General features: G+C 37.1%; 1 protein-coding gene across 1 annotated transcript; it reads right to left on the bottom strand.

Annotated features, from left to right (window-relative positions):
* Positions 1–298: 298 nt before the first annotated feature.
* Positions 299–27445, bottom strand: SPESP1 (sperm equatorial segment protein 1). The gene is made up of 2 exons (XM_047739071.1): positions 27092–27445; positions 299–3297 (listed from the first exon to the last, which is right to left on the bottom strand). The coding sequence occupies exons 1-2, from the start codon at positions 27159–27161 to the stop codon at positions 2261–2263; spliced, it is 1107 nt and encodes a 368-aa protein (XP_047595027.1). The 5' UTR covers positions 27162–27445; the 3' UTR covers positions 299–2260.
* Between the last annotated feature and the right edge of the window lie 533 nt (positions 27446–27978).

Here is a 27978-nt window from a genome sequence, read left to right as displayed (position 1 = left end):
GTAATGAACATCAAAGGCTGCTCTATAAATACAAAAATAAACACAACCAGATGATCTACACTATCTTGACCAAAAAATGAGATAAACCTGAGTCTGATAAAGCCTCTCCAGATCCAACTATCAATTTACAGAAAATATGGAGGACAGGAAACCATACGAAATGGCATTATGGAGATACAATCAGCAAAATCCATAGGTGTAAAACTATAGGTCAAATGACCAATTTTTTGGATAAATAAGCTTCAAGGGGGAGAAAAGGTGGAAGAAACTCTTTAGATTAAAAGACTTATCTGTCAAATCAATAAATCTCAATGTGTGAATTTTATTTGGATCTTTGCTTCATACATACTCAATAGTAGACAGCCTGAAATTTGAACAATGACTGGACATTTGATGACAAAGAATAATTAAATTTGTATGTGTGGTGATATTGGGGTTGTTTTTTAAAAAAACTTAAAAGCTTCACACTATAATCTTTACAAATGAAATGAAAAAGTATCTGGGGTTTAATTCAACATGAAATGGGGAAGAGGGGAAAGGAAGAGGGTTTAGGTGAAACAAGACAGGTCATTAGTAGATCATTGTTGAAACTGGACATTAGGTACATATATCTATTAATCTGTTTACTTTTTCACGTTTGAAATCTTCCATAGTAAAATTGATTTAAAAAATAAGAAACACACACACAAAATGAAAAAAAAAAAAAAAAACCCCACAGGAAACAGTAAAGAGTGCTATTGTGAAACAAAACCTATGTGGTCTTTTTTATGATATAGCTAATTGTGGAAGAATTATCTTCAATCCCTGCTACTCTCTCAGTCTCCATGTCCAAGCAATCACCAAATACTGTTGATTCTACCTCTAAACTAATACTTCTTTCGAACTAGTCCGAGCTAAATTTGGCCTGTGCCTAGTATGCTTTTACTTTTGTCTGCCTCCAAAACTGCAGCCAAAGTGTTTTTTTTTTTTAAACACCAATTTGATCATTCCCATATTTTGCTTAAAATCCACAAACGCTTCTCACTGATCATAGGATAACAGCTAGCATCGTCGATAATATATACATTTTAAGGCCTTGCAGGATCTATTCCAACCCTGGGTACCTCACCAGCTCCATCTTGAGATGTTCTGCCTTACGTTTCTACACTCCAGCTACTTCTTGAACTTGCCATACTCATTCCCAACTCAGAGCATCACACTTGCTGTTCCCTCTGCTGGGAATGCTGCCTTCCCCTACATGCACCCTGATCCTTCAGATACCACCAGAAATGCTGCCTTCTCGGGACAGCTTTCCCATTATTTTCCGTCTAGGTGAGGTCAAGCTTCTCACAGCTTTATAACAACTTGTCACAACTGAAATTTTAAAATTAGCAAAGTTATTTATTTAATGTCTGTCTTTCCTCCTGTAACACAATCTCATAGAGAGAAGAAACAGGTCTTACTATATCCCCAAAGCCTAGCATTTTTTCTGCACATAGTGTAAAAGGACAATAAATCTCTACTAAACTATAAATGACTGGTTTGATGAATGAATGAATAAACAAATTTAAACACAATACTGGTCAAATCATGAAAGAGAATTACATGCACCATAAGCACAATATTACACAGTTAACCTTAATCATGTTAGTCATATTCCTCACAAAAGATTTGCAAAGCCTCAAAGTATATGTATAGAAACAGACAAAAATAGGAATTAGGTGAGAATGACTACATTACAAATCCAAGTTACAGTAACTCACTGATACTCCAAAAGTATTTAACAACAAAGAAACAGGGACATCTCTCCATATACCATCCACCTTTTAAAGGAGGCAAACAGATATTCAATAAAACAGCTGATTCAAGTTCCAACTACGCTATTCAGACAGAAAACTCAGATTCTCTGAAAGAGTAATAAAGACCATATATATACTAAAATTTTACATTTATATTCAATTATTTAAAACAAGCTACATACAGATTGCACACAATCTCTTAACTTTTATAAAATGGGTGAACTTAACTAATCTATTCAAGTAAAATCAAAGCTTAAACATTTTAAAGGTTAGATCTTCATAACTTTTAATTAATGAGAAAAAAACTACAAACTCCTGAACCAAAATTTTATTTTAAATTATTAGGCTTTTGTGCATATGAAAGTTTTTTATAACATGACATGTAAAGATGTTAGCACATTGAATAGAAAATATTCTCATAAAACTTGTGAATCACTAATTCTCTAGTGAAATGAATGCACAGTTTGCTTAAATCAACTTTGTCATGGAACATCAAGTAGGTTTAAAATTTTTATATTATTGCTTAATAACTTCCTAATAAGATTTTGAGTTTCTTGTTGACTTACACATAATATTTTTTTCAATGTATTGAATACTGCAGTAGCTTTTTGTCTCATCTCTGGTGGAACATATCTAATATCTAAATATTTAGCTAATTTAGATCTGGAATTGTACAGCGTGTTAATAACAGTTTCAATGTCATCAATTCCACTACTGCTTCGTCCTAGTGGTAATAGCTGGGATTTATACATCTTTTGTAGTTTATGTTCTGCTGCTTCTGCTAAAGCAAGGCTCCGTTTTAGGTGCTCTCTAGAGGCTCGAATGTCCTCTCTGTATTCTGGCTTGAGGCTCTCAGCAAGAGGTACCCGTTGTACCTGTGAATGAATATCTGAAATTTTTTTCAAAATGTCTTCATTATTCAGAATCTGTGGGTGTTTTTCAAATGTTACTGTGTCAGGTGTTCCCATTTCATATTCGCCTGAGAGCTGAGGAACATCTTCTAGCTCTGTGACGGTATTCATGTCAGTGCTTCTACTTAAAGAAGTGATAGATGGTTGGCCTGAGGTGACCTCTGGGCTTGGGGATGTCTCAGTAAAGTTTAGCCATGGCCTTGTTTGTGATAATTCTGGTTCTGGCTCTGGCTCTGGCTCTGGCTCTTTTACAATATAAGGTTCATCTGTGCGCAAAACAATAGAAACATTATTTGGTTTAATCGACCAGAATGCTGTGCTTTCGGTAGGTTTTTTCTTCTGTACTTCCAGTGTGAAGCCTCCAGTAGGGGAAGCTGTGGTTTCTTCACCAAGAGGATTGATTAAAACATCATTTTCAGTTGAAACGTCTCCATGTGTGATTATCTCCTTTAATCTTGATACCTTCCGTCCTATAGAATGAACATTATTTGGAGACTTTGATTTTTTCTCACGACCTGGCTCCCTAGTAGGAACACTTAGTATTAGGTTCTGTAAAACTTCTACATAATGATTTAAGTTTTGTTCTTCGTCAGGCGTCACGGTTATGCCTTAAAGGAAAAAAAAAAAATCGAACAATAAGTAACACTTAACATTATATATGACATATCGACAGAATCTACTGACCTAAATTTAATTCAGATGTTATCACTTAAAAGTTGAGAGAAAGAACCAAGAAATAAAGCACCTTTGACTTGGTTGATTTTCACTTAAATAAAACATATATATATTTTCAGATTCTTAACAAAACACATGAACAAGATTAGGAAAGTTTGCATATCCACACAATTCTTTATAATTTTTTGCTTTTACTCTCCCATATGATTCAGTAGGTAGCTCATTAAACCAAAATCCTGATCATTTCGTCCCCCACAGCAGTGTACTGGAATTGGTTCCTACTGCCTCACCAGAATCAATTATTCAATCTTTAGGAATGCTGTGAACCAAACGTTAAACACAGACATTATTAAAAATTATTTTAATTTGCAAGTAAATAAATTGTATTCAAAATAAAGGTAATAAGTATTCAAAATTTATCACTTCTTATTATTTTATGTCATTTTACTATTATCTATGGTCTTGTTATTTACATCTAGGGTAGCTGTATGGTAGAAATGCTATGTAATGGTGTACCACTCTGTATCTCTTTCTATGTCCCTGCTTAGTAACACCAAATACATAGTCTTCTTTATTGAAATCAACTGTGATGGGCAAATGCTGTAAATCTCAGCTTACCAGTCTCTCCAAAGAGCCAGTTGTTGAACGTTTACCAGTATACCACTGCCTTCAAACAGGCAAAGATCTAACTACACCCCTGGGTCATTTCTGATGTGGAAATGTTAAGGTTTAGAGCAAACAGTCAAGAAAGAACTCTTGAGACATCTTTGGTGTAAAAGGGTGATATTATTATTATTTTTTTAAAGATTTTATTTATTTATTTGACACAGACAGAGATCACAAGTAGGCAGAGAGGCAGGCAGAGAGAGGAGGTGAAGCAGGCTCCCTGCTGAGCAGAGAGCCCGATGCGGGGCTCGATGCGGGGATCGATCCCAGGAACTTGAGATCATGACCTGAGCCGAAGACAGAGGCTTAACCCACTGAGCCACCCAGGCCCCCAAAGGGTGATATTAGTAAAGCAAGGAGACAGCACCCATGGGCAGAAAGGGTTGCACTGGGACTGTGGGGGGTGGCCAATTATATATTTTCAAGGGGTTAAGGACAGTGTAAATCTCTAAGGAATCTGGAAACAAAGTTTCCAGGACCTTGAGGGGTAACTATTGTTAGGCAAAGGTCATTTATTACTGTCTAATAAAACCTTATTCATGAAACTCTTCAAATGTGTATCTGTGGGCCATCTGCTTGAAGGATGACTGCTAACATATATCCTGGAGGTTACAGAAAAAGGAAGTTTCCAAAGGGATTTTTATATGTTAAAGGAGCATTACAGGATCCTGGTAATTGGAATAATGTTAAGTGAAGATTGCCTTTTGCCCTTAGCGAGGTGTCAACATCAAGGTAACTTGAGTTCCTAGAGGAAGGTCACTCTGCCCAAATCAAGGACTTGCCAATTGGCTTTATGTTGTGAGGAAATTTTTTTTTTCTTTTGCCTTTGTTTCCTACATTAACATCCATCTTTGTACATAAAGTTTTACTGGAACCCAACCAGTCTTGCCCATTTGTTTATATATTATCTATGGCTGCTTTTGGTTGCAACAATAGAATTGAGTAGTTACAACAGAGATCACATGGGGTACAAAGCTGAAAACACTATCTGGTCCTTTACAGAAAAAGTTTGCCAGCTCCCGGTCTAAACCAACAACATTTCGCTCTCAAAACAAAATGGCAGTTCTATTTGTAATGGTATTTTGCAGCATCTGAGTGGTTGGTGAAGCCTCTCATTTCCAACATAGAAAACAAAAAAAAATTATTGGATAAGATATTCTGAAATTCCCCTCAACTCCCCTACTCCTAAGACGGTTTTTAATATTAAGTGCTGGAATTTTGTACTACATGTCATTTTTTTTTAAAGATTTTATTTATTTATTTGACCGAGAGATCACAAGCAGGCAGAGAGGCAGGCAGAGAGAGGGGAAGGGAAGCAGGCTCCCTGCTAAGCAGAGAGCCTGATGTGGGGCTCGATCCCAGGACCCTGAGATCATGACCTGAGCCGAAGGCAGAGGCTTAACCCACTGAGCCACCCAGGCGCCCACTACATGTCATTTTGAAATGATTTTGCCACTATCAAGGATATAAATTGACTTAATTCAAGAGAGTAAGTCACTTTTTACCAAACTCTAATGCATAACTCCTACCTAAATCCTCCCTCTGCAGGCCAAATGAAATACCAAACCTTCTGTTCAGCAGGTACTTCTATTCAGCACTTTCACAAGCACAAAACGGTTAAAAAAAAAAAAAAAAGCTTTATGTTTACATGTTTTTCCTCTCTTCCTTAACTCTTCTTACAACTTAGAAATACCAGATGGAGATTTAATCAAAACTGAAAGTATATTTCTAAATTTTAAAAATTTCTTTCTTTCTTTTTTTTTTTTTAAAGATTTTATTTGACAGAGAGAGAGTGGAGAGGGAATACAAGCAGGGAGAGTGGGAGAGGGAGAAACAGGCCTCCCACTGAGCAGGGAGCCTGATGCAGGGCTCATCCCGAGACCCTGGGATCATGACCTGAGTCAAAGGCAGACACTTAATAACTGAGCCACACAGACGCCCCAAAATTTTTTTAAAAATTCTTAATGAGAAGAGTTTAGTAAGGCAAAATGATCAGGGAAAGATACTGTAAGGGCCTGTTTAGCCAGAGCGGCTCCACCTTGGTTGAATAGCCATTTTGTTGTTTATGCAGTAAAACTTAAACTGATCCCGCAGCCGCCCCCCCACCCCCGAGGAACTTACTTAAAAGCAAGTCCGGGAAACTAGTAAAATATGGTCGACCAGGGCGCCTGGGTGGCTCAGTGCATTAGGCCTCTGCCTTCGGCTCAGGTCATGATCTCAGGGTCCTGGGATCGAGTCCCATATCGGGCTCTCTGCTCAGCAGGGAGCCTGCTTCCCCCCTTCTCTCTCTCTGCCTGCCTCTCTGCCTACTTGTGATCTCTCTCTGTCAAATAAATAAACAAAATCTTAAAAAAAAAAAAAAATATATGGTCGACCAGTCCCAGGTAACAGAGCCCAAATACAAGGGCGGGTCAGGTCAGGTGGAGATAACAGAGCCCAGTTGCAGGGGTGAGTTGGGCCAGGTGGAGACATCCAATCAGTGGAGTGAGCATACTGTCTCCCTAGCTACCAAGGAGGGTGGGCCCCGCCTTTTGGACGCCAATTCTGACCAAGGTGATAGGCTAGTTCAAATAGCTACTATGCGGTGAACTGTAATTCAATTGGCCACCCATGTGTGACCGAGCATGACTGTGCAGCTTTCTCTGTGTGTTGCAATCTCATTGGCCACCTGTGTGTGGCCAGGCCCAACCACATGGCCTTTGCTCTATAAAAGTTAGTCCATGAGGCTGGGAGGGGTCACCCTCTCTATAAGAGGCGGCCCCCAACAGTTGGTTTGATTCTCGATGCTTGGTGCGAAATAAAGCTTTGCTTGACCTTCACTTTGTATCAGTCTCGCTGCTTTGATCACGGACCCATCAATACAAGATTTGTCTGGAGATCTAGATTCTAAAGGCAGATTCTGCATTTTATGTAATGTTTTGAAAAGCTTTGCTTACTTAAAGATCCATATGGTGAAGATAGGTGAAAAAAGGGAGGTAAACTTTGATATTATCCCTCTGATAATTTTCTTAAAATCGCTGACCCCATATCATGCATTTTGTCTGTGAATTGTGGATTTTATAAAAAATGGACTAGTAAGCTAACATACCTAACTCTTGTGGGTCGTTGCCTGTTTTGTGCCGGTCTCAGCCTATCCACAGTAAGGCTGCAGACTAGAAATGCCTGGTAGAGCTCACTTGGGCCCTGGAGTGAGCTACCCATTGACATTTCCCCTTTCCAAATCAGTGTTGTATGACTGGACTGACTCTTATGGTTCTTAATATGATTGCAAGACATCCTTCAGCAACAACCATCACGAAACTTTGACAAAATAAAGGTTTAGAACTGGAAATTACATAGCACACTTGAGACCACACAGCGGGAGGTGGAGGGGGATGGAGAGAGGAAAACAGAGAGAGGGAAATGAGAGCAAGCGGGAGCCCAGGAAATCGAGGGAGCTAGAGACAGTGCCAAAGAGAAGGTAGTTGGAGGGTAGGGGGTGCTTAGAGTGCAAATGGGCCAGGGGTTCTCCTTGTATTGGGGTCAAACATCTGGGCTCTAGGGTTTACTCATTATTAATGAATTTAAAACATAAGAGCATGAATTTGAAGCTCAGGAAGAGGAAAAACAACTGGCCCAAAAGGCCAGTTCTCAAAATCAACTAAGATCTCCAAAACAAAGGAGCCTCAGTAGAGGGAGGTGGCCTGGCTCTTTATCTAGGTTTTTGGCTGGCAATGTGCATATTTAAGATAGCAGACTTTGAAATGGATTGGCTCTTTGAAATGGATGCCTCCACAATCAAAGCTTAAGTCTGGCACTTGCATTACAAAAACAGAAAAAAAAACAACAACTGTCAGTTTATACCACGTTGCCTCTGAGGAAAGGAAATGGGACTGAAGTCAGGTCTTTAAAGGGGACTTTACACTTATCTATATATAATATTTTACTCCCTAAAAACACACAAGCACACATACCCAATCACTCAATATAGTAAACAATTAAAAACTCACATTTAAAAAAGGAAAATAACTTATTTACATATTCTCAAATCTACGGTTTTCCTGGAGGAAAATATTAAGTAAAATGAGTATACAGCCTAGAGCAGTGAATTTTTTTTTTTTTTTTTTTTTTACTCTGGTCCTGCTTGTAGCACTTTCCAAGCATAATGACCTTAGACAATTACTTAATTTTTCTCAACATTACTTAACTATAAAATTAAGATACTTTGTATCTTAGATATTTGTCCTTTTATTTCATAGAACCAAATAAATTAGGTACTTGAAAAATGCTTTAAAAACCCTATAAATAGGCTCCTGGGTGGCTCAATGGGTTAAAGCTCAATTGGGTCTAAAGCCCCTGCCTTCGGCTCCATTCGTGGTCTCAGGGTCCAGGGATCCAGCCCAAGGGGCTCTCTACCCGGCGGGGAGCCTGCTCCCCCACCCCAGCCTGCCTCTCTGCCTACTTGTGATCTCCCTCAAATAAATAAATAAAATATTTTTAAAAATAAATAAAAGCCCTATAAAGAAAAATAAATAAAAGCTCTATAAAGATAATTGATGACATTTCTCATCTTAAAATATAAAGTTAAATCCCTAAAAAAAAAAAAATTAAAAATATGCCTTGGAGCCTATCTGTAAAAAACACTAGAAGGTTTCTGCTAAAGACAGAAATAAGATCAGGATAATAATATCTCCATTACTATTTAACATCATGTTGGAGGTATTAGTCAATGTAATTAGACAATGGAAAGTAACTGGAAGCATGAGAATTGGGAAGAAAAAGGTTAAACTATGTTTATTTGTAGATGATATAATTAGACATCTAGACAACACAAAAGAGTTCCTTTGAAAAGATGCTGCAAGGAGTAAGATAATTTAGAAAAGTAGCAAATTATAAAATCAACATGCAGAAATCACTATACCAATGTAAACCAGTTAAAAGGTGAGAAAGAAGATGCTATTTTGATAACAAATAATGAAAGAAAATATCTAATCATAAATTTAAAAAGACATGTCCAAAATCTATAGGAGTAATTATATTAGGCTAAATCCTCCCTGGAACCTGTAAATATTACCTTACAAAAAAAAAAAGGTCTTTGCAGATGTGATTAAATTAAGGATCTTGACAGGGGATTATCCTAGATTATCTGGGTAGACTCTAAATCCAATCACAAATGTTTTTTATAAGAGAGACAAACAGAGATTTGATACATAGAAGAGGAGAGTGTAATATGGAAGAGGCAGAGATTAGAATGAAGTGGTCAGAAGACTTGGAATGCTGGCAGTTACCAGAAGCTAGAAGAGCCAATTAAAATACTGTCTTTTAGGGGCACCTGGGTGGCTCAGTGGGTTAAAGCCTTTGCCTTCAGCTCAGGTCATGATCCCAGAATCCTGGGATCAAGCCCCACATTGGGCTCTCTGCTCCGTGGGGAGCCTGCTTTCACCTCTCTCTTCTGCCTCCCTCTCTGCCTACTTGTGATCTCTGTTCGTCAAATAAATAAAATCTTTAAAAAAATAAATAAAATATTGTCTCTTAGAGCTTGTAGAAGGAATGCAGTTCTGCCTTACACCTTGATTTTGGCTCAGTGAAACTGATTTTAGACTTATGGCCTCTAAAACGGTGAGAGAATAAATCTCTATTTTTAGATACCAAGTTTATAGTAATTTGTTATAACAGCCACAGAAAACTGATATAGGAATGTAACAAAACCTTCCAAAAAACATAATGTAAGCTTCAGCAAATGGAAAGGTATACCATGTTCTTTTTTTTAAGCCTTTTTTTTAAAAAAAAGGTTTTATTTATTTGAGAGAGAGAGCATAAGCAGTGGGGAGAGGCAGAGGGAGAGAGAGAGAAGCAGACTCCCAGCTGAGCAGGGAGCCTGATGTGGGACTCAATCCCAGGACCCTGGGATTGTGACCTGAGCCAAAGACAGATGCTTAACCGACTGAGCCACAAAGGCACCCAATATACCATGTTCCTAGACAAGAAGATTCAATATCATAAAGATGCTTAGATGTCATATTCTCTCTGTTAATGTACACATTTAATATGCTCCTAACGAAATATCATTACTTGTTTTCTGGAGTTAGGAAAATGGATTATAAAGTTCATCTGGAAGGAAAAATGAATAAGAATAGCCAGAAAAGTAGAGGCTAGCCCCAATAGATACTGAAATATATTATAAAATCTCTATTATAAAAATCATATAGCATTGTACATGAATGTACAGATGAATGGAACAGAACAGAAAATACAGAAACAGACCACTGCATATGGAAAAATAGCTGTAAGTGAGTGAAGTTCAATTTACAAATGTATTTAGCTAACAAATGAAGAAGCCACTTATAATTATGACATTTTGCAATGATTATCAATATCAATGATTTCTTGTATCACAAAAAGATACACAATCAGACATTATGAGTTTCCTGGTGAAGGAATGTAATACCACCTATGAAGCAGTCTTGAAAAGATGGTCAAAACCTGTATCTAACAGGTCTCTCAAGATCTAACAATATGCTGAAAATACATGGGACAACAAAGAAAGATATAAACTAGACTATAGGATATAATCAGCAAAATCTAAACTATGGGAAACTATAGAACGTATGATCCAATTTCAACAATTACATTGCAAGGACAAAAATAGAGATGGAGGAGGAATACATTAAAATGGAATTAAAAGATATATCAATGAATTACATGTATGAATCTTTTCCGAATCCCAATTCAACCAAACTAGAAAAGAGAGAGTCAGAGAAGTTTGAACATTGGCTAGATATTTGATAATACTAAGGAATTATCTTTTTAGGTGTGAAATTCACATTATTATTGTGTTTATTTATATTTTAGTGCTCCATATTAAAATACTTACTGATAAAATTATATGATGTATCAAATTTGCTTCTAAAAAATTCAAGTCTGAGAAGTTGGGGAGAGGGACCAGAAAGATGAGGGGGAAAGGAATATGGGCGGACATATCAATGAAAAAAATTAATTATTGGTTAGTAGTTGAAGCTGGTTATAGATATATGGAGGTTTATTATACCATTATTTCTACTTGTGTATATATTTAAGTTCTTCCATAATAAATTTTTTTATATATGTTCTGTAAATATTTCAATTCTGGGCCATTATTCACATGCAAATCAAAATGTGCAGCCAACAAAGGCTTAAATGCTTTTAAAAAGACGTTGCCATCAAATTGTAGGCTGCTAAACATTCCATTTTTTATTTTTTTAAAGATTTTATTTATGTGAGAGAGAGAGAAAGAGAGAGAGAGAGAGAGAGCAAGAGCAGGAGGGAGGGGTAGAGGGAGAAGCAGACTCTCCTCCGAGCAGAAAGCCCTATGTGGGACTCAGTCCCAGGACCCTGTGATCATGACATGAGCCGAAGGCAGATGCTTAAACTGACTGAGTCACCCAGGCACCCTAAACATTCCATTTTTAATCATTTAACTTCTCCCTTCTCAAAGTAGTAAACAGGACACCCAGGTTACTATTAGGTGAATTAGATTGTCAAAGGACAGGAAAAGGAGATCCTTTCTGCTAGCTGATTCCTAAAAAAAATTAAAGTACTCATTATCCCTTTACACTGTTACTTAGGCAACATTAAAAAACCCGTTCATGGCTGCTGAACAAAACAACACGCTATCTTCTACCTTGTTTTTCTTCTCTTCTTCATGAACCCTTTGTTTCCATATTGTTTTATTGTTAATTAAATCTATCCTCTCCCCCACATACTTCCCACCTCCTACTTTTGTATCCCTAAAACATCTACATACTTCATATTGACTTCTCAGTTCCACTAATCAGAACTGTTCTTGCAAATCAATTTGATCTTTATACAAATGTTTGTAGGCAAGGTGGTAAAATATAGTTAAGCCTCAAACATCCTGACAAATGGCCCTGGCCACTCTGAAAACCTGCTTTCCCCATTCTTCAGAAGTTCCTAGAAAGATGAACTAAACAAAATTCAAATTCCTACAAAGACCAGACTATTCTGCTATAAGTTGAGTTTTTTACACATTGGATATGTGTAGTTTACATGGGTGTGCTTTATAATATCCCCTTCTATCTTCTTTACCAATTAGTGATCCAACCAGACATAGCAATGTCTCAGAATGTGGATAAGGTAAGAATCTCTTCCACCTTTAGAAACCATAATGCTGTTTTCCAGTGCCTCTAGTAAGCAGGATAGCTCCTTCCTAAGCAGGCTTAAGGTTTAACAGGAATCACAGATACAGATGTCATAGCTGTGCTTGAGACTGTCTGCACTTCTCTTCTTGAAATAGTACAGGGAGAATTAATTACATGACAGGAATGATAGGAAAGTAAAAAAAAAATATATGGGAAAACAACTGTAGGGACAAAAGTGGCGTGAAATCTGAAGGGGAAAATTGGAAGACAGTGATTGAAAAGACCATAATAGCTCAACAGACTGAGCAATTGCTACGTGCCAAACACTATACTAAGGGCTTTGAATGTGAGAAGTGTTTTTACAGAGAGGAAAATAATGACACTTAGAAATGATAAGTAATTTGCCTAAGATTATATTTGATTTGTAGGTGGTAATAATGGCATTCAAAAGAGGCTGCCTTACTTCCAAGCAGGTACACATAACAACTATACAATGTTGTCATAAAAAGATGTCACAAGGATGCTGGTAAAACAGAAGTATGATAATAAAATTTTCCTGGAGAAATAAGACTCTCTTTTGAAATACATGTAAATACTAAGATATAATCAATCAATCAATCCATAAATAAATACACAAAATTATGCTCTACTGTCAACTGGGCAAAAATATATCCCTTGCATATATTAAGATGTATTTAGAAATATTTTTAAAAACTGATCCAAAAACCTTTTTTACTCTTTTTATTTTATAATTTTTATTTAAATTCCAGTTAATTAACATACAGTGTCACATTAGTTTCAGGTATACAATATAGTGATTCGACACTCCATACAATACACAGTGCTCATGATGACAAGTGCCCTCCTTAATCCCCATCACCTATTTCACCCATCCCCCCCAGCCACCTCCCCTCTGGTAACCATCAGTTTGTTCTCTATAGTTAAGAATCTGTTTCTTAGTTTGCCTCTCTCTTTTTTCCCTTTGCTTGTTTGTTTTGTTTCTGAAATTCCACATATAAATAATATCATATGGTATTTGTCTTTCTCAGATTGATTTATTTCATTGAGCATAATCCATGTCACTGTAAATGGTAAGATTTCATTCTTTTTCACAGCTGAATAATATTCGATTGTGGACATATACCACATCTTCTTTATCGGTTCGTCAGTTGATGGACAGTTGGGCTATTTCCATAATTTGGCTATTGTAGATAATGCTGCTATAAACATTAAGGTGCACGTACCCTTTGAATTAGTATTTTTGTATTCTTTGGGTAAATACCTAGTAGTGCAATTGCTGAATCGTAGGGTAGCTCTATTTTTAACTTTGGCAGGAACCTCCTCCATACTGTTTTTCACAGTGGCTGCACCAGTTTGCAATCTCAGCAACAGTGCAAGAGAATTCTCCTTTCTTCACATCCTCACCAACACCTGTTATTTCTTATGTTGATTTTAGCCATTCTGACAGGTGTGAAGTGATAGCTCATTGTACTTTTGATTTGCATTTTCTTGATGATTAGTGATGATGAGCATTTTTTCATGTGTCTTTTGGCCATCTGTATGTCTTCTTTGGAAAAATGTCCAAAACTAATCCAAATTTGATATGTTTTTGTTACTACAAAGTATGGGTAGGAACTGACAGTCAATGACATATAAAAGAATACATTTACTTCACACAGAAGCAAAAAGTAAGTTTTTAGTTAATTTTGAGGAAAATAATAAAATCTGATTTAAAATGAGCAATGCAATACAAAACTTCAATCAATAAACAATACTTTCAAAACATACATTTCCTTGTCATGGAATGGCCAATTAAAGATGGAATAGAGTACAAGAAATAAAAAAGCCACTTAACATGAAAAGTTGCTGAAGTTCACTGTTCATAAAAGAAATGCAAGTTAAAAACAATCTTTGCCAGTCAAGGTTAAAAAAAAAATTAAAACAATAAAACCTAGGATTGGCATGTATATAATTACTTCCTTGGTAAAAGGAAAGTAACTTCCTGGGACACCTCAGTCTATTAAACATCTGACTCTTGATCTCAGCTCAGGTCTCAATCTCATGGTCATAAGTTCAAGCCCCATGTTGGACTCTGTGCTGCGTATGGAGCCTACTTTAAAAAAAAAAAAGGTAATTTTTCTTCCTTTATGATCCTCGCATTCTTCATTAGTTTCTCAGTAGCACACTGATCTTTTCTTTATAGAATTTAAGATAATCTTAACTATATATATTTGTTTAATGTTTTTTAACGACTACATATTGTAAGCTCTTTGAAAGCTGTGACCATGTCTGCTTTGTTCTCTATATCCTCTGTTCTACTCAATGCCTAGAGCCATAGCAGACAGTCAAAAAGCGTTTGTTAACTGAATGACTGAATGAGTGAACCAAAGTCTGGCAGGTATGTAAATTAATTGTACCTCCACTAATTTATCTTAAGGAAATAATCACAGGTAAAAAAAATTTTCTATAAAATTCTGTAAGAATGCAGTAGAGGAAAACTAAATGTCATGTTATGTTTAAAATAAATCTGCTAGTCTAAAAACTGTCTTTTGTTTTGGTTTTGTTAAGTTTTTTGTTTTTTTTGTTTGGTTTTATTTCTTAAATAATAGTCCAATAATTATTAGGGAGAAAATGTGGGCATTAAGACAAAAGTTCCCTTATTTTAGGCTAAGGAGGCAGTTTTCATGTTTTGTTTTTTTTTTAATTTCTAAGTTTGAAGTTTATCAACAACATCATAATTATTGTAGTTAAATAGCTCCAATTTTTAGAAAGACTCTTTACTTCTTCTAATAGGCCCTTACTAAACAGCCTAATATAAATTTAGATCAGTAAATTATAATCTTAGGAATTAAAATCCCTAAGGGTTACTAGGATTAAAATACCTTCATAACTTACCTTTTACATATTTTAAAGTATATGATTTGGTATTTAGTATATTGTAAATGGTAGTAAATGGTATTTAGTATATTCACAGTTGTGCAACCACCACCATGATCTAAGTTTAAAACAGTTTCATCATCCCCAAAATAAACCCATTCCCCAATTCCCTCAGCCCTAGGCAAACACTAAACTACTTTCTGTCTCTATGGATTTGCCTATTCTTGATGTTTTATATAAATGGAATCATATAATATGTATTCTTTTGTGACTGTCTTTTTTCATTTAGCATAATGTTTTTAAGACTCATCCATATTGTAGCACATGTCAGTATTTCATTTCTTTTTGTGGCCAAATAATATTCCATTGTATGGATATACCACATTTTGTTTATGAATTCATCAGTTGCTACACATTTGGCTTGTTTCTACTTTTTAGTGATAATGGGTAATGCTGCTATGTTCATGTACAAGTTTTAGTGTGGATGTATGCTTTCAATTCTCTTGAACAAGTATCCAGGAGCAAAATTACTAGGTCATTTGGTAATATTATGTTTAACCTTTGAGGAACTGCCAAAGCAACTGCATTCCCATCAATATATGAGGGTTCCAATTTCTCCATATCATCCCAATACTTACTATCTGTACTTTTAATCATAGCCATCCTTGTTGGTGTTGTCATAACTCATTGTAGTTTCAACTTGTATTTCTTTAATAACCAATGATACTGAACATCTTTTCACAGGCCTGTTGGCCATCTTATATCTTCTTTGGAGAAATCAGTATTCTGATACTTTCCCTATTTTTTAATTGGGTTATCTTTATTATTGAGTTTTAAGTATTCTTTATATATTCTGGAGACCAGTCCTTTGTCATCTATATGACTGAAAATAGTTTCTCCTGCTCCTTAGTTGAATTTTCAAGAAACTTAGGAAATTTCGGTCACCTAAATTTTATGCAGTATTTTATTTACTATATTTTTAATTTTTTAAAACATTTTATTTATTTGAGAAAGAGAGAAAGCAAATAAGCATAAGTGAGTGCTGGGTGGGACAGAAGGAGAGGAATCTCAAGCAGACTCCGGGCTCAGCCTGACATGGGGCTCAATCTCATAACCTTGAGATCATGACCTAAGCCAAAATCAAGAGTCTGTCGCTTAACCAACTGAGCCACCCAGGTGCCCCTCTGTGCAAGATTTTAAATAGTTGCATGCATTAAAACATAATACTTATAAGCTAGTCTAGGCTGGTAATATTTTGTCACTTGGTTCAGGCACTGGTTTCACAGGGGCATTAACCATAAAAATTCATTAAGCCTCTGATTTGTGGACTTCACTGTATGTATATATTTAAAATACCATGCTTATCACTCTGTTCTGCATTATAGTTATGGACATTAACATAAAGATAAAACAAAAAATCATTTTTAAAGAACTAGTTTACAAAAATTTGATTTTATCAATAGATGTTATTTTCATTCAGTTAGTAGAACTAATTGAAGACATTCTATAAACTAAGCTGGAGTTCCCAGTTTCGTTATGCCATAAATTTTATTACTTTGAACTAAGACAAAATTAATATAATATCTCTTAAATTTAAGATTATAGATATAATGGTACAGCTCTTAAGATTTTTTCTTCTCCCAAAGAGTTAGAAGTGATTTGGGTCTCCTATCTCAGCAGAGAAACCATGATTTCTTTGGCCAGAGATATTACAAAGTTTTAAAAATTAAAAAATGTGATTTTTAGCTCTACTCAGTCATTTTAAAGAACAAATAATGGTTTTAACACGTGTAAATTACATGGCTTATTTTCTTTTTTCTTTTTTTTTTTTTTAAGATTTTATTTATTTGTCAGAGAGAGAGGAAAGCGAGCGAGCACAGGCAGACAGAATGGCAGGCAGAGGCAGAGGGAGAAGCAGGCTCCCCGCCAAACAAGGAGCCCGATGTGGGACTCGATCCCAGGACGCTGGGATCATGACCTGAGCCGAAGGCAGCCGCTCAACCAACTGAGCCACCCAGGCGTCCCAAGCTTATTTTCTTTTTTAATGAAACTGTATAACAATCCATCCCAAGAAAACCTTGTGCTCTATTATCTATGCAGATATACTGCATACTAATTTATGCATACTAATTTATTTTATTGTATTTTTAAAGATTTATATATTTACTTATTTGAGAGAGAAAGACAGAGCACACAGAGGGAGAGCAAAAGGGAGAAGCAGAATCCCCACTGAGCAGGGAGTCCCAGGTGGGGTTGGATCCCAGGACCCCAGGATCATGCCCTGAGCTGAAAGCAGAAGCTTACCTTAGTCACCCAGGTGCCCATTAATTAAGTTTTAAAAATGATGTTTGGAAGTCTCAAGTTCTTAAAAATATACGATCAAGCATCAATTAAAATGTCTAATAGCATACCTGAAACTTCAATTGGTAACAGGTGTAACAAACCAAATAATTTCTTCTACAGTGTCTATTTAAAAGAGTGGCTATACATAGATGTGTTTTTTGTAAAAATCCAAAAAGCTACACTTTTATTTGTTTCTGGAGAAATTTCCTAATTGGTAAAGTTAAAATGGTATTATGCATTAACTGTTTTTTTTTTTAAGATTTTATTTATTTACTTGACAGAGATCACAAGTGGGCAGAGAGGCAGGCAGAAAGAGAGGAAGAGAAACAGGCTCCCTGCTGAGCAGAGAGCCCCATTCGGGGCTCGATCCCAGGACCCTGGGATCATGACCTGAGCTGAAGTCAGAGGCTTTAACCCACTGAGCCACCCAGGCGTCCCTGCATTAATTATTTTAACTAACAATTTTTTTTTCCAGAAAAACCTTTCACTCAAAAATGAAAAAAAAAAAAAAAAAAAACCCACAAAGAAAAAAGACTCTATGCTCCTAAGAAGTAACAGCATGCCAAAAATTACAATAAAATGTAATGATAGTAATAAAATGCTAATATTAAAAATCTTATACAGTAGCATACCTAGTTTCTTTGAAACTAAAGTTTTAAGAAAGAAAAACATGTCACCTTAAATCTTGGGCAAAGGGGACGCCTGCGTGGCTCAGTTGGTTAAGCAGCTGCCTTTGGCTTGGGTCATGATCCCAGCGTCCTGGGATCGAGTCTCACATCGGGCTCCTTGCTTCTCAGGGAGCCTGCTTCTCCCTCTGCCTCTGCCTGCCATTCTGTCTGCCTGTGCTTGCTCTCTCTCCCTCTCTCTCTCTGACAAATAAATAAATAAAATTAAAAAAAAAAAAATCTTGGTCAAAGAAGCAATAGTTTCTAAGCTGAATTAAAAAGGAAAACTAAACTGTTTCCACCCTTCTTTGGTTAAAAAAAAAAAAGGAGGGGGAATATAATTTTTAAAAAAATTTATATGTAATTCAAATTTGGGAACTTTTATATGAAATATCTTTACTTTAAAGAATAATAAAATACAGGTCTACAATAAAACTAGGTAATTTTAATATTTCCTCAGGGAGTTTCTTACTTACTGCTATAATTTAAAATTCCAGAAGAATATTGGTAAAATTTGGGTCTTATAAAAAACTTTACTTTTTAACAAAGCATTTTTTATGTGTTTCTTTTGCGTGGTGATCATGTTGTTATTACAGAACACAAAACCAGAAAATAAACAGGGCATATCCAAATCTATGCAGAATTTAGATTTTTGCACTTAAGCTAATGTATCTAAACTTTTTGAGAAATATAGTGAAAAACATATAATAATTATAATGTGAATATGCAATTTCACTTGAAATGTGCTATAGACCAAGTACTTGGTGTCTTAAAAATTAGTTATTATGAAACCTACACATTATAAGTATAAATAATGTTTAGAATTTTTCAATTAAATGATTAGAATTCAATTAAAATGTCCTATGTAGAGTTTTTTCAGTGTTATAATTCTCTGACAATATTTAATATGAATTGTATTTTATTTTGACATTAACTTGGTTATATTTCCTGCCATTTTTAATTATGACCCTATAAGCTAACATTTAAACTAATAACATGAATTTAGCTAAAGACTTATAAGAAAAACATTAAGGTTTGGCATCAAACTGCTTGTAAATTAAAAGGAGTGTTGCTAGGAAAGTAATGTACACTGGTTAATTGCCTATAAAATTGAAAACTTAAAGAACTTCAAACAAACTCTCAAAATATTGAATTTATTTACAATCTCTGTAAGTTATTTAGGTGGAGTATTATGAATCACTAGTCAGATTCAAAATGTGCATTTTGAAAGGCAGAGAAAAGACACACCAACTAGGAACTTCAAGATCCAAGGAATGATACAGCAGAGAGTTCCCTGGGTTTTCTTTTTGCCACAAATACCCCAGACTGGAGAAGCCAGCAACTCAGAAACACCAATGCACCAATGGACATAGCCAAAAAAGTCTCCAAGAAAATATAGCTTTCTATAGCCAAAGGACAAGTAAAAGGGTAGCCTAGAAAGAAAGAAAACTTTTAGGCAATAACCACTCTATTCCAGTCAAACACCACAGAAAACTTTGTAGCCCTATAGCCACTAGCAAACACTGAGTATAGAGCCCAGACTTTTACCCTCATCAAGCTGCAGCGACATGCTTCAACCTCTCTGCCCTTATCCCGTAGAAATGTTGCTACCAAGTATGAATTAATAAATTCTCTTCCAGTAGAGAAGGCTGTATGAGGAGCTGGGATCTGTGGTAACAAGACAACAGTTATCTTCCACCACTCAAGTGATGTTAAAGGCTCAGAGGCCTATTTAAATCTGTAATAGATTGCAGTAAGATCCAGAGTCTTACAACGTAATACCCAAAATGTCCAGGTTTTAATCAAAAGCCACTGGTCACAACATGAACCAAGAATATTCCATTTGAATGAGAAAAAACAGTCAACAGACACCAACACAAAGATGACACAGATGTTACTACCATCTGACAGGGGTTTAAAAGCAGCATCATAGAAATGCTGCAACAAGCAATTATGGACATTCCTGACACAAATGAAAAATAGAAAGTCTTGGGATGCCTGGGTGGCTCAGTAGGCCCCTTTCCAACTCTTGATTTCAGCTTAGGTCATGATCTCAGAGTCATGGGATCAAGTCCTGCCTCTGGCCCTCTGCTCAATGGGGAGTCTGCTTCTCTCCCTTTCCCTCTGCCCCTCCCCCTGGCTCACACACTCTCTCTCTCTCTCTCTCTAAAATAAATAAATAAATCTTAAAGAAAAAGAAAAATAGAAATTCTCAGCAAAGAAATAGAAAATCTCAGCAAAGAAATAGAATATATAAAGAAAAATAAATAAATAAATAGAGGAAAAAAAAGAATATATAAAGAAAAACCAAACTGAAATTTTAGAACTGAGAAACACAAAGACTGAAATGAAAAAAAAAAACTTAATGGATGGGCTCAACAGCAGAATGGAGGGGACAGAGGTAAGAATCTGTGAAATGGAAGACAGAACAATGGCAAATGCTCAATGTGAAAAACAAAATAGACTGAAAAAGAAATGAACAGAGCTTTGGGGATGTGTGAGACTATAACAAAAAGACCTAACATTCATGTCATCCATGTCTTGGAAGGAAAGAAGAAAGAAGGTGAGTCTAGGAAAGTACTGAAAGACATAATAATGGCTGAAAAAAATCCCAAGTTTGGCAAAAATCATGAACTTACAGATTCAAAAAGCTAAGTGAAACTCAAACAGAATAAACCAAAAGAAATCCATGCCAAGACATACTGTCAAACTTCTGAAAACTAAAGAGAAAGAATAAAATCTTGAATGAAGAGAGAAATAACACCTTATCTATGGTGGAAAAAAATTTGAATGACAATTTGAATTCTCAGGCAAAACCATGGAGGTCAGAGGAAAAATAGTATATTTGTTAAGTGCTTAAAAAAAAAAAAAAGACTGTCAACCTAGAATTCTCTATCAAGGGAAAGTATCCCTCAGGAATATAAGAATGATCAACACCTCTCAGATGAAGGGAAATTAAGAGAAGTTGTTGCCAAAAGACCTACCCTATAATGGCTAAATGGCTTTCATTAAACAAAAAGAAACTGATACAAGAAGGAATGCTGGAACACTGGGAAGGAAGAACTAATAAAAGGAAGTGCAAAAGTATGGGTAAATGCAACAGACTTTCCTTCTCTTGAGTTTTTCAAATTATGTTTGACAGTTAAAGCAAAATTTATAATACTCTGGTGTGGTTCTCAATGTATGTAAAGGAAATACTTAAGGCAATCATACTGTAAATGGGAGAGGGTAAAGGATGTAAAGAAAGGTAAGGTTTCTATATTTCATTCAATCTGGTAATATACTGATACCAATAGGTTGTAATAACTTACGTATACATAATATAATATGCAGGCTATTCAAGGACATACACTCAAAAACAGCATAAATTAGAGGAAATTCTAAAAAAATCTGCATCTCTCAATGTAAGATGGGTACTATCTGATCATGTGCTTAATATACAACAAAGACTTTAAAGCCCAATAATACTGTTAATTTTCAAATGTGTGGTAGTAAAATGTTCCATTTCATTGGAGGAAAGTTGGTAGCTCAGTAAGGAGGAAAAGATAAATTTTTTAACTTTCACAGGGAGACAAAGGAGTTAAAGCTCAACAGAATGCCTCTGGTCTCTGTTCTTTAAGAAATGTGTTTTTACTTTGCCCTTGGCCTATAAGCTTGCTATGGCATCTGGTGATTACACTCAAAATTTAACCAAGAACCATAGATGCTCCATTTTTTTAAAGATCCGAATATAACTAGGATTTTTATTACCACAAGAATGAAAAAATGGAATGGCTTTATTGATAAAAAAAAAAAACAACTCATATACATAAAGCTTAACATATATCCAAGCATATGTATAGGTGGACCAGACTCTGGCTGAATGTCCTTAATTTGGAGAACAAATTCTTTGTATCTTCCACCCATGTCATTAAGGGGGAACACAAATAGACATCCCTTAGTCTACAGAAGTGATACAAATAAGAAGACCTGAAATCTGTCATCATGTAAGAACTGCCAGCTAGGGGCGCCTGGGTGGCTCAGTGGGTTAAGCCGCTGCCTTCAGCTCAGGTCATGATCCCAGGGTCCTGGGATCGAGCCCCGCATCGGGCTCTCTGCTCAGCAGGGAGCCTGCTTCTCTCCCTCTCACTCTTTTTTGCCTACTTGTGATCTCTGTCAAATAAATAAATAAAATCTTTAAAAAAAAAAAAAACTGCCAGCTAACATACCAACATGTTCAAATTAACATAAACATAAATAAGACGAGGTACTTGCAACTTAAATCAAAGTTCTAATAACTGTGCTTCATTAGTGGGGTACACTCAAAGAATGGACACAAAGGGAAACATTTTATCTTGTTATTCGTCTAGCAGTTTCCCTATAATTTGTTAATTTAAATTTTTGCTGACAGACAAAACAAGTAATTTTGTTCATATGAATTAAGTGTTCCAGATAAAGAAATATAACTTTAGGGTTGGGGGTGGAAGAAATAGAAAGAGTCTGGTAAAAGGGTACAAATTTTCAGTTATAGGATGCATAAGGCCTGAGGATCTAATGTGTAACATGGTGACTACTGTTGATCATACACCCAAAAGGTAATTATGTGAAGTGACAGACTAATTAATTCAATGGTGGGAATCCTTTCACAATGTAAACATACATCAAATCATCACACTGTATATATATTTTTGAAGATTTTTATTTATTTGACAGAAAGCGAGAACAGCATGGGGAGCAGCAGAGGGAGAGGGAGAAGCAGGCTCTCCGCTGAGCAGGGAGCTCCATAAAGGGCTCAATTCCAGGACCCATGATCTGATCTGAAGGCAGATCCTTAACCAACTGAGCCACCCAGAAGCCCCTAAATTATCACATCATATACTTTAAGTATATTACATTTTGTCAATTATAGCTCAATAAAGCTGGGGGGGGGGCGAAGAAAAAAAAAGTTTATGACCTTGCACTTCTTGGTATTTATGTTCTTGGTTAGTATATTCCCATAGTGAATATGGGCTTGCCTAATGTGATTGTCTTGGCCTATGGAGACATTAGAAAGTCTGACACAGCATAGGCTTGATAAAAGCTTGCACACTGAGGGCTTGTAAAGCTCCCTCTAAGAAGCAAGGCACCATGGTAAAAAAAAAAAACAACACTTGGGCAAGACTACTAAAAGATGAGAAGTCATGCAGAGAAAGACCTTGGAAGATAAGAGGCCAGGTGGGATGAGAACATCCCACCTGAGCTTCTAGCTGAATATAGCTGTATGAGTGACCTCAAATCCACCATATGAGGCAAAACTGCCCTGCTGAGTCCAGTCAGTCCACTGACCATGAGAAATAATAAATCTGGGGGGTGGTCTGTATGCTGCAATACATAACCAAAACAGCTTCATTAAGTTATATTTTTATTTATTTATTTTAAGATTTTATTTTTTAGTAATCTCTACACCCAAGATGGGACTCAAACTCATAACCCCAAGATCAAGAGTCACATGCTCCACCAACTTAGCCAACCATGCATGCCAAATTATATTTTTTAAAAAGGGATACAAATTCAGTTCCAGTAAAGAGTTAAAAACCGGGTTATCCCAGGAGTAATGTTAAAATTGAATTGGAACCAAAACAAATTCACAACACATCTTTGAAATAGATCTCTTCTAGTTCTGCTCAATAAAATGACCTAAATAACAATATCACCTGAGACATAAGTCTGATACATCTCCCAGGTACTTCGGTCTCTAATACTATGTTCTACTGTCTCCTCAGAAGGATGGCTGAACCCATTCAGAGTAGGGAAGATACAAAGTGGTCTTGGGACAACCAGCTAATATCAGAAAACAAGTCTTTAAAAACACATGAGATCCTATCAAAAGAACACAAAAAGCAGCTCAAAAGTACAGAAAGATGGCTTTTTTTTCCTGATAAAACATTAAAGGAAAGTCTAATGCAACCACTGCAACACCCCTAAAGGCAGCTCTCTGGACATTCACATATTAGGTAACATGCTCCTCATTACCTAAAACATTAACGAAGTGTGTCATGGCCTTCCATCTGTAGGTCTGAGAGACCCTCCCAGTGCTATAGCCTTGGGCCTTGAAACACTGTAAAGTAAACATGCAGCATCAGAAGTGAATTTTATCTTTTGAATGTACTTGAGATAAAAGGAATCTGCTTTTCTTTTTAATGTTCTTGCCAATACATTTCAACCTTATTTGAACCTTTAGGTTCAGTTATTTGAACAGTTATTTGACCTTTAGGACAAAGGTCTTCCTAAGGACAAAGATATATGCCAAAAATGTACATATTGAGCTTTCTTTAAACACCAACCTAGAAAGCAAGTTAAGAGATTTTCTTACCCGAGCTTAAAACAATCCTGGATCATTAACTCTACTTTTGCTGACTGATCCAAAGAGATAGCCAGGAAAAAACAATTTATCTATGAGATATAAAAAAGAGCCCAAAAGCTAGTATTTCACATTCTTGTGTTTGTAGCTTCAGGCTCACGAAGATTTGATGACTTAAAATTATAAAAGGCAAATAACATAATTAAATAATATTTTAATACATAACTATTATATAAATGATACTTTAGAAGTTATAATTTTTTTTAAAGCAACAAGCATTCTCATTAAGAAGTAAATCAAGTTATGGGGTGCCTGGGTGGCTTAGTGGGTTGAGCCTCTGCCTTCGGCTCAGGTGGTGGTCTCAGGGTCCGGGGATTGCCCCCCGACCCTGCATCGTTCTCTCTGCTAGTGGGGAGCCTGCTTTCCCCTCTCTCTCTCTGCCTGCCTCTCTGCCTACTTGTAATCTCTATCTGTCAAAAAAATAAATAAAATCTTAAAAAAAAAAAAGAAGTAAAGCTAGTTATATACTATAAACACAATAAAGAGGTATGACTTTTAAATTTGGAAAATATTTAAAACTAAAACTATGGAAAAATCAGATAGAAGAAAATTGAATGTATATAAATTTAAGTATATAGTAAAAAGATGTTTATCCTGCACTGTCAGGATGTTTATGCATGTACAGGAACGCAGACTGCTGTATACCCAAGCCTTATTCATGTCAAACTGAATTTAGATTAAATCGGTACTAGCTAAACTTGGGTTGGGCATATTAGAATGGTGTGGACAGTTAAAAGAATACTGAGGTTTTCAATAAATGTAATTACTTAATACAATACCTATGATGTCTGTATAAGATGACCTCAAAACTGTCTTAGTATTCTATTTTTTTAAAGGATTTTATTTATTTATTTACTTAACAGAGAGAGAGAGAGAGTACCACAAGCAGGGAGAGTGGGAAAGGCAGAAGCAGGCTTCTCACCGAGCAGAGAGCCGGTTGTAGGGCTTGATCCAAGCACAACGGGATCATGATCTGAGCTGAAGGCAGACGCTTAGCAACTGAGCCACCCAGGCATCCTGCCTGTCTTGTATTCTAGAAAAAAAAAGTCAATGCTGCACTTTTCATTATAAAAACCTGTGTGCCTTTTCTTTGGCATGACAGAATTTTTTATGATTCTCTCACCAACAAATATTGGAATACCGGCCATGTAAAATAAATACAAATCTGATTTAAATCAAACACAAGAATAAGCCTGGTTTCTTTTGGTGTACTTATTCCCCCAAAAATTAATAAACAAAATTAAAATTACTTAGAGAAAAAGAATGAGAGAGAGAAAGTAGCCATGTTAACACTGCCTCACATATCCCTTAATCCACTTCTGTGGAAAAGTAAATTACATTTTCAAGATATCTTCTATGATCTGTATATATTTTCCTTATGCCTTGTGTCATCTATACATTTAACACAAAACAGCTCTCTTCCCAGAAAATTATCTTTTCTTTTCGTACAAGCCTTAAGAAAGTTTAGGGAAGAGTGCAGAAAGAGAATGGGGCCACAAAATGATGCAGTTAGGCAGGAGCTTGCACTGAATTAAACGAGGATCCAGCAATCCCAGAGTGTACTCTATGACTGTATTAATGTCACTTCAACTAAAGTCTCCATGCATGTCAGTCAGTTGTGACTTACTGATCTATAGCTACCAAAACGAAATAACTGATGTTAGTCATAATGACCATTAGAAATCAAGAAAAGATATTATCTTCAGGGTGTCTGTTTCCTTACGGCAAAGAAGAAACATTTTACAAAGATCTTTTTTAAAATAGCTAACAATCATAACTGCCAGCTAGCATTTACAGGGCTAACTTTGGTTATCTAGGACACTTTATCCAGAATTTTTCTCACTACCACTCATGATTTAGGTTGTGCTGTATTTTCATTTTTTTTAAAGATTTTATTTATTTATTTGACAGAGATCACAAGTAGGCAGAGAGGCAGGCAGAGAGAGAGGAGGAAGCAGGCTCCCTGCTGAGCAGAGAGCCCGATGTGGGGCTCCATCCCAGGACCCTGGGATCATGACCTGAGCTGAAGGCAGAGGCTTTAACCCACTGAGCCATCCAGGCGCCCTGTATTTTCATTTTTTAAATCTAATTTTTAACTAAGACCTTTTAACAATTCTGAAATATAGCTCTTCATAACCGGCATGCTTCTTGGTACTTTTTTCCACACCTACCTGTTAAACTTTATTTGGCTAAACCAACCCCAACATCACTAATGTTACAATGAACTTGCTAGACTAGATGGACAAGCCTCATAGTCTTATGTGGAATATCAGACATTGAATTCTCCAGTTAAATACCTCAAAGTGTCCACATGTTAATATGGTAGTCTTAGCATGTTTGATTTTCAGCTATTGGGGAGGGACACGAACAAGTGGTAAGTTTCAATTCTGTTTAAATAAGGTTGTGAATCCTGTGGGATGCACTGTGGGAGTACACTGGGGGGATCGGCATTCCCGGGTCACGCCTAAGACCCACCACCTGCCTCGCTGGCGGCGGCGTGCAGGTCGCGGGTGGGGGAAGGCGCGAGTAAGAGAGGGACACACCTCCGCAACGGAGGCCCAGGACGCGGGTCACTGAGGTGTGGGAGGAGTGCAGGACCGGGTCTCCGACGGGCCCCGAAACTTGGGACTTCCCTCAGGACTGTTCCCTGGGTCGGTGCCGCCGCAGGTAGGTCACTCACTAGGATTGGCCGGCACGGACGAAGGCCATAGCAACAGCGCGACTAGAAGGACTAAGAACTTCATGGGCATCGTCCGCAGCACTCCGCCATGCGACGGGAACGTCCTGGGCCACCAGGCCGGGTACCTCAGGGCCGAAAAGAGAGGGTGCCTAGGGCGACCGTCCCCCCTCAGGGCCGTGGGCGCCCTGCAACGGTTGTCCCCAGCGCGCAGGCACAGCGAGGGGTGGGGGAGGGGAGCGCGAGCGGCCGAGGCCCGCCCCTCCTGGAGAGGCGCGTAGGGGGCGGGGCGATAGCACTCAGCCGCGCCCGGTGCGCATGCTCGCTCGGGTTTCGAAACTGCCCGCGCGCGGTACTCCGAACTTGACGCCCAGGCAACTCCTGGAGCTGTGAGTGCTGGGATGTGGCGGGGCTGGGGGACTCCGCGAAGGATGGGTGTGTGGCGGTGCTTGAAAGACTGCCCTTGCGCGGAAGGAGCTGTCTGATGGAAGACACAGACGAGTAGCCTGGCAGTTACAGCCGCGTGGAAGTGCTGTAGTGGGGGAAGCACTCGGCACTGTGGACCACAGAGGAGGTTCCCCCCAACCCAAAAGGGCTGGGGGGAGTCTCCCCAGAAGGAAGAAAGCTAGACGCTCCCGGGGAACCGAAAAGTCCAGTCTAATTGCCACGATGGAGTGGGGAGCAGGTGTTGGAGGTGAGGTAGAAGAGCTAGGTAGTCATTAAAGCCACTTTAAGGGGCTTGGGTTTGTTTTGTTTTTTTCCAAAAGATCCCCCTCCCTCCCTTAAAAGACAGGCTGTGGAGACAAACTATGGTGAATAGATCCGTGATTGTCTGGGGTTAGGGATGTGAGAGAGTGTAGCTATAAAAGGATAGCATAAGGGAGTGATTT

This window comes from Lutra lutra, chromosome 7, assembly GCF_902655055.1.
Source record: "Lutra lutra chromosome 7, mLutLut1.2, whole genome shotgun sequence".
Classification (NCBI taxonomy): domain Eukaryota; kingdom Metazoa; phylum Chordata; class Mammalia; order Carnivora; family Mustelidae; genus Lutra; species Lutra lutra.
The sequence above is the reverse complement of the archived record's forward strand: the minus strand, read 5'-3'. Positions and strand labels throughout refer to the sequence as shown.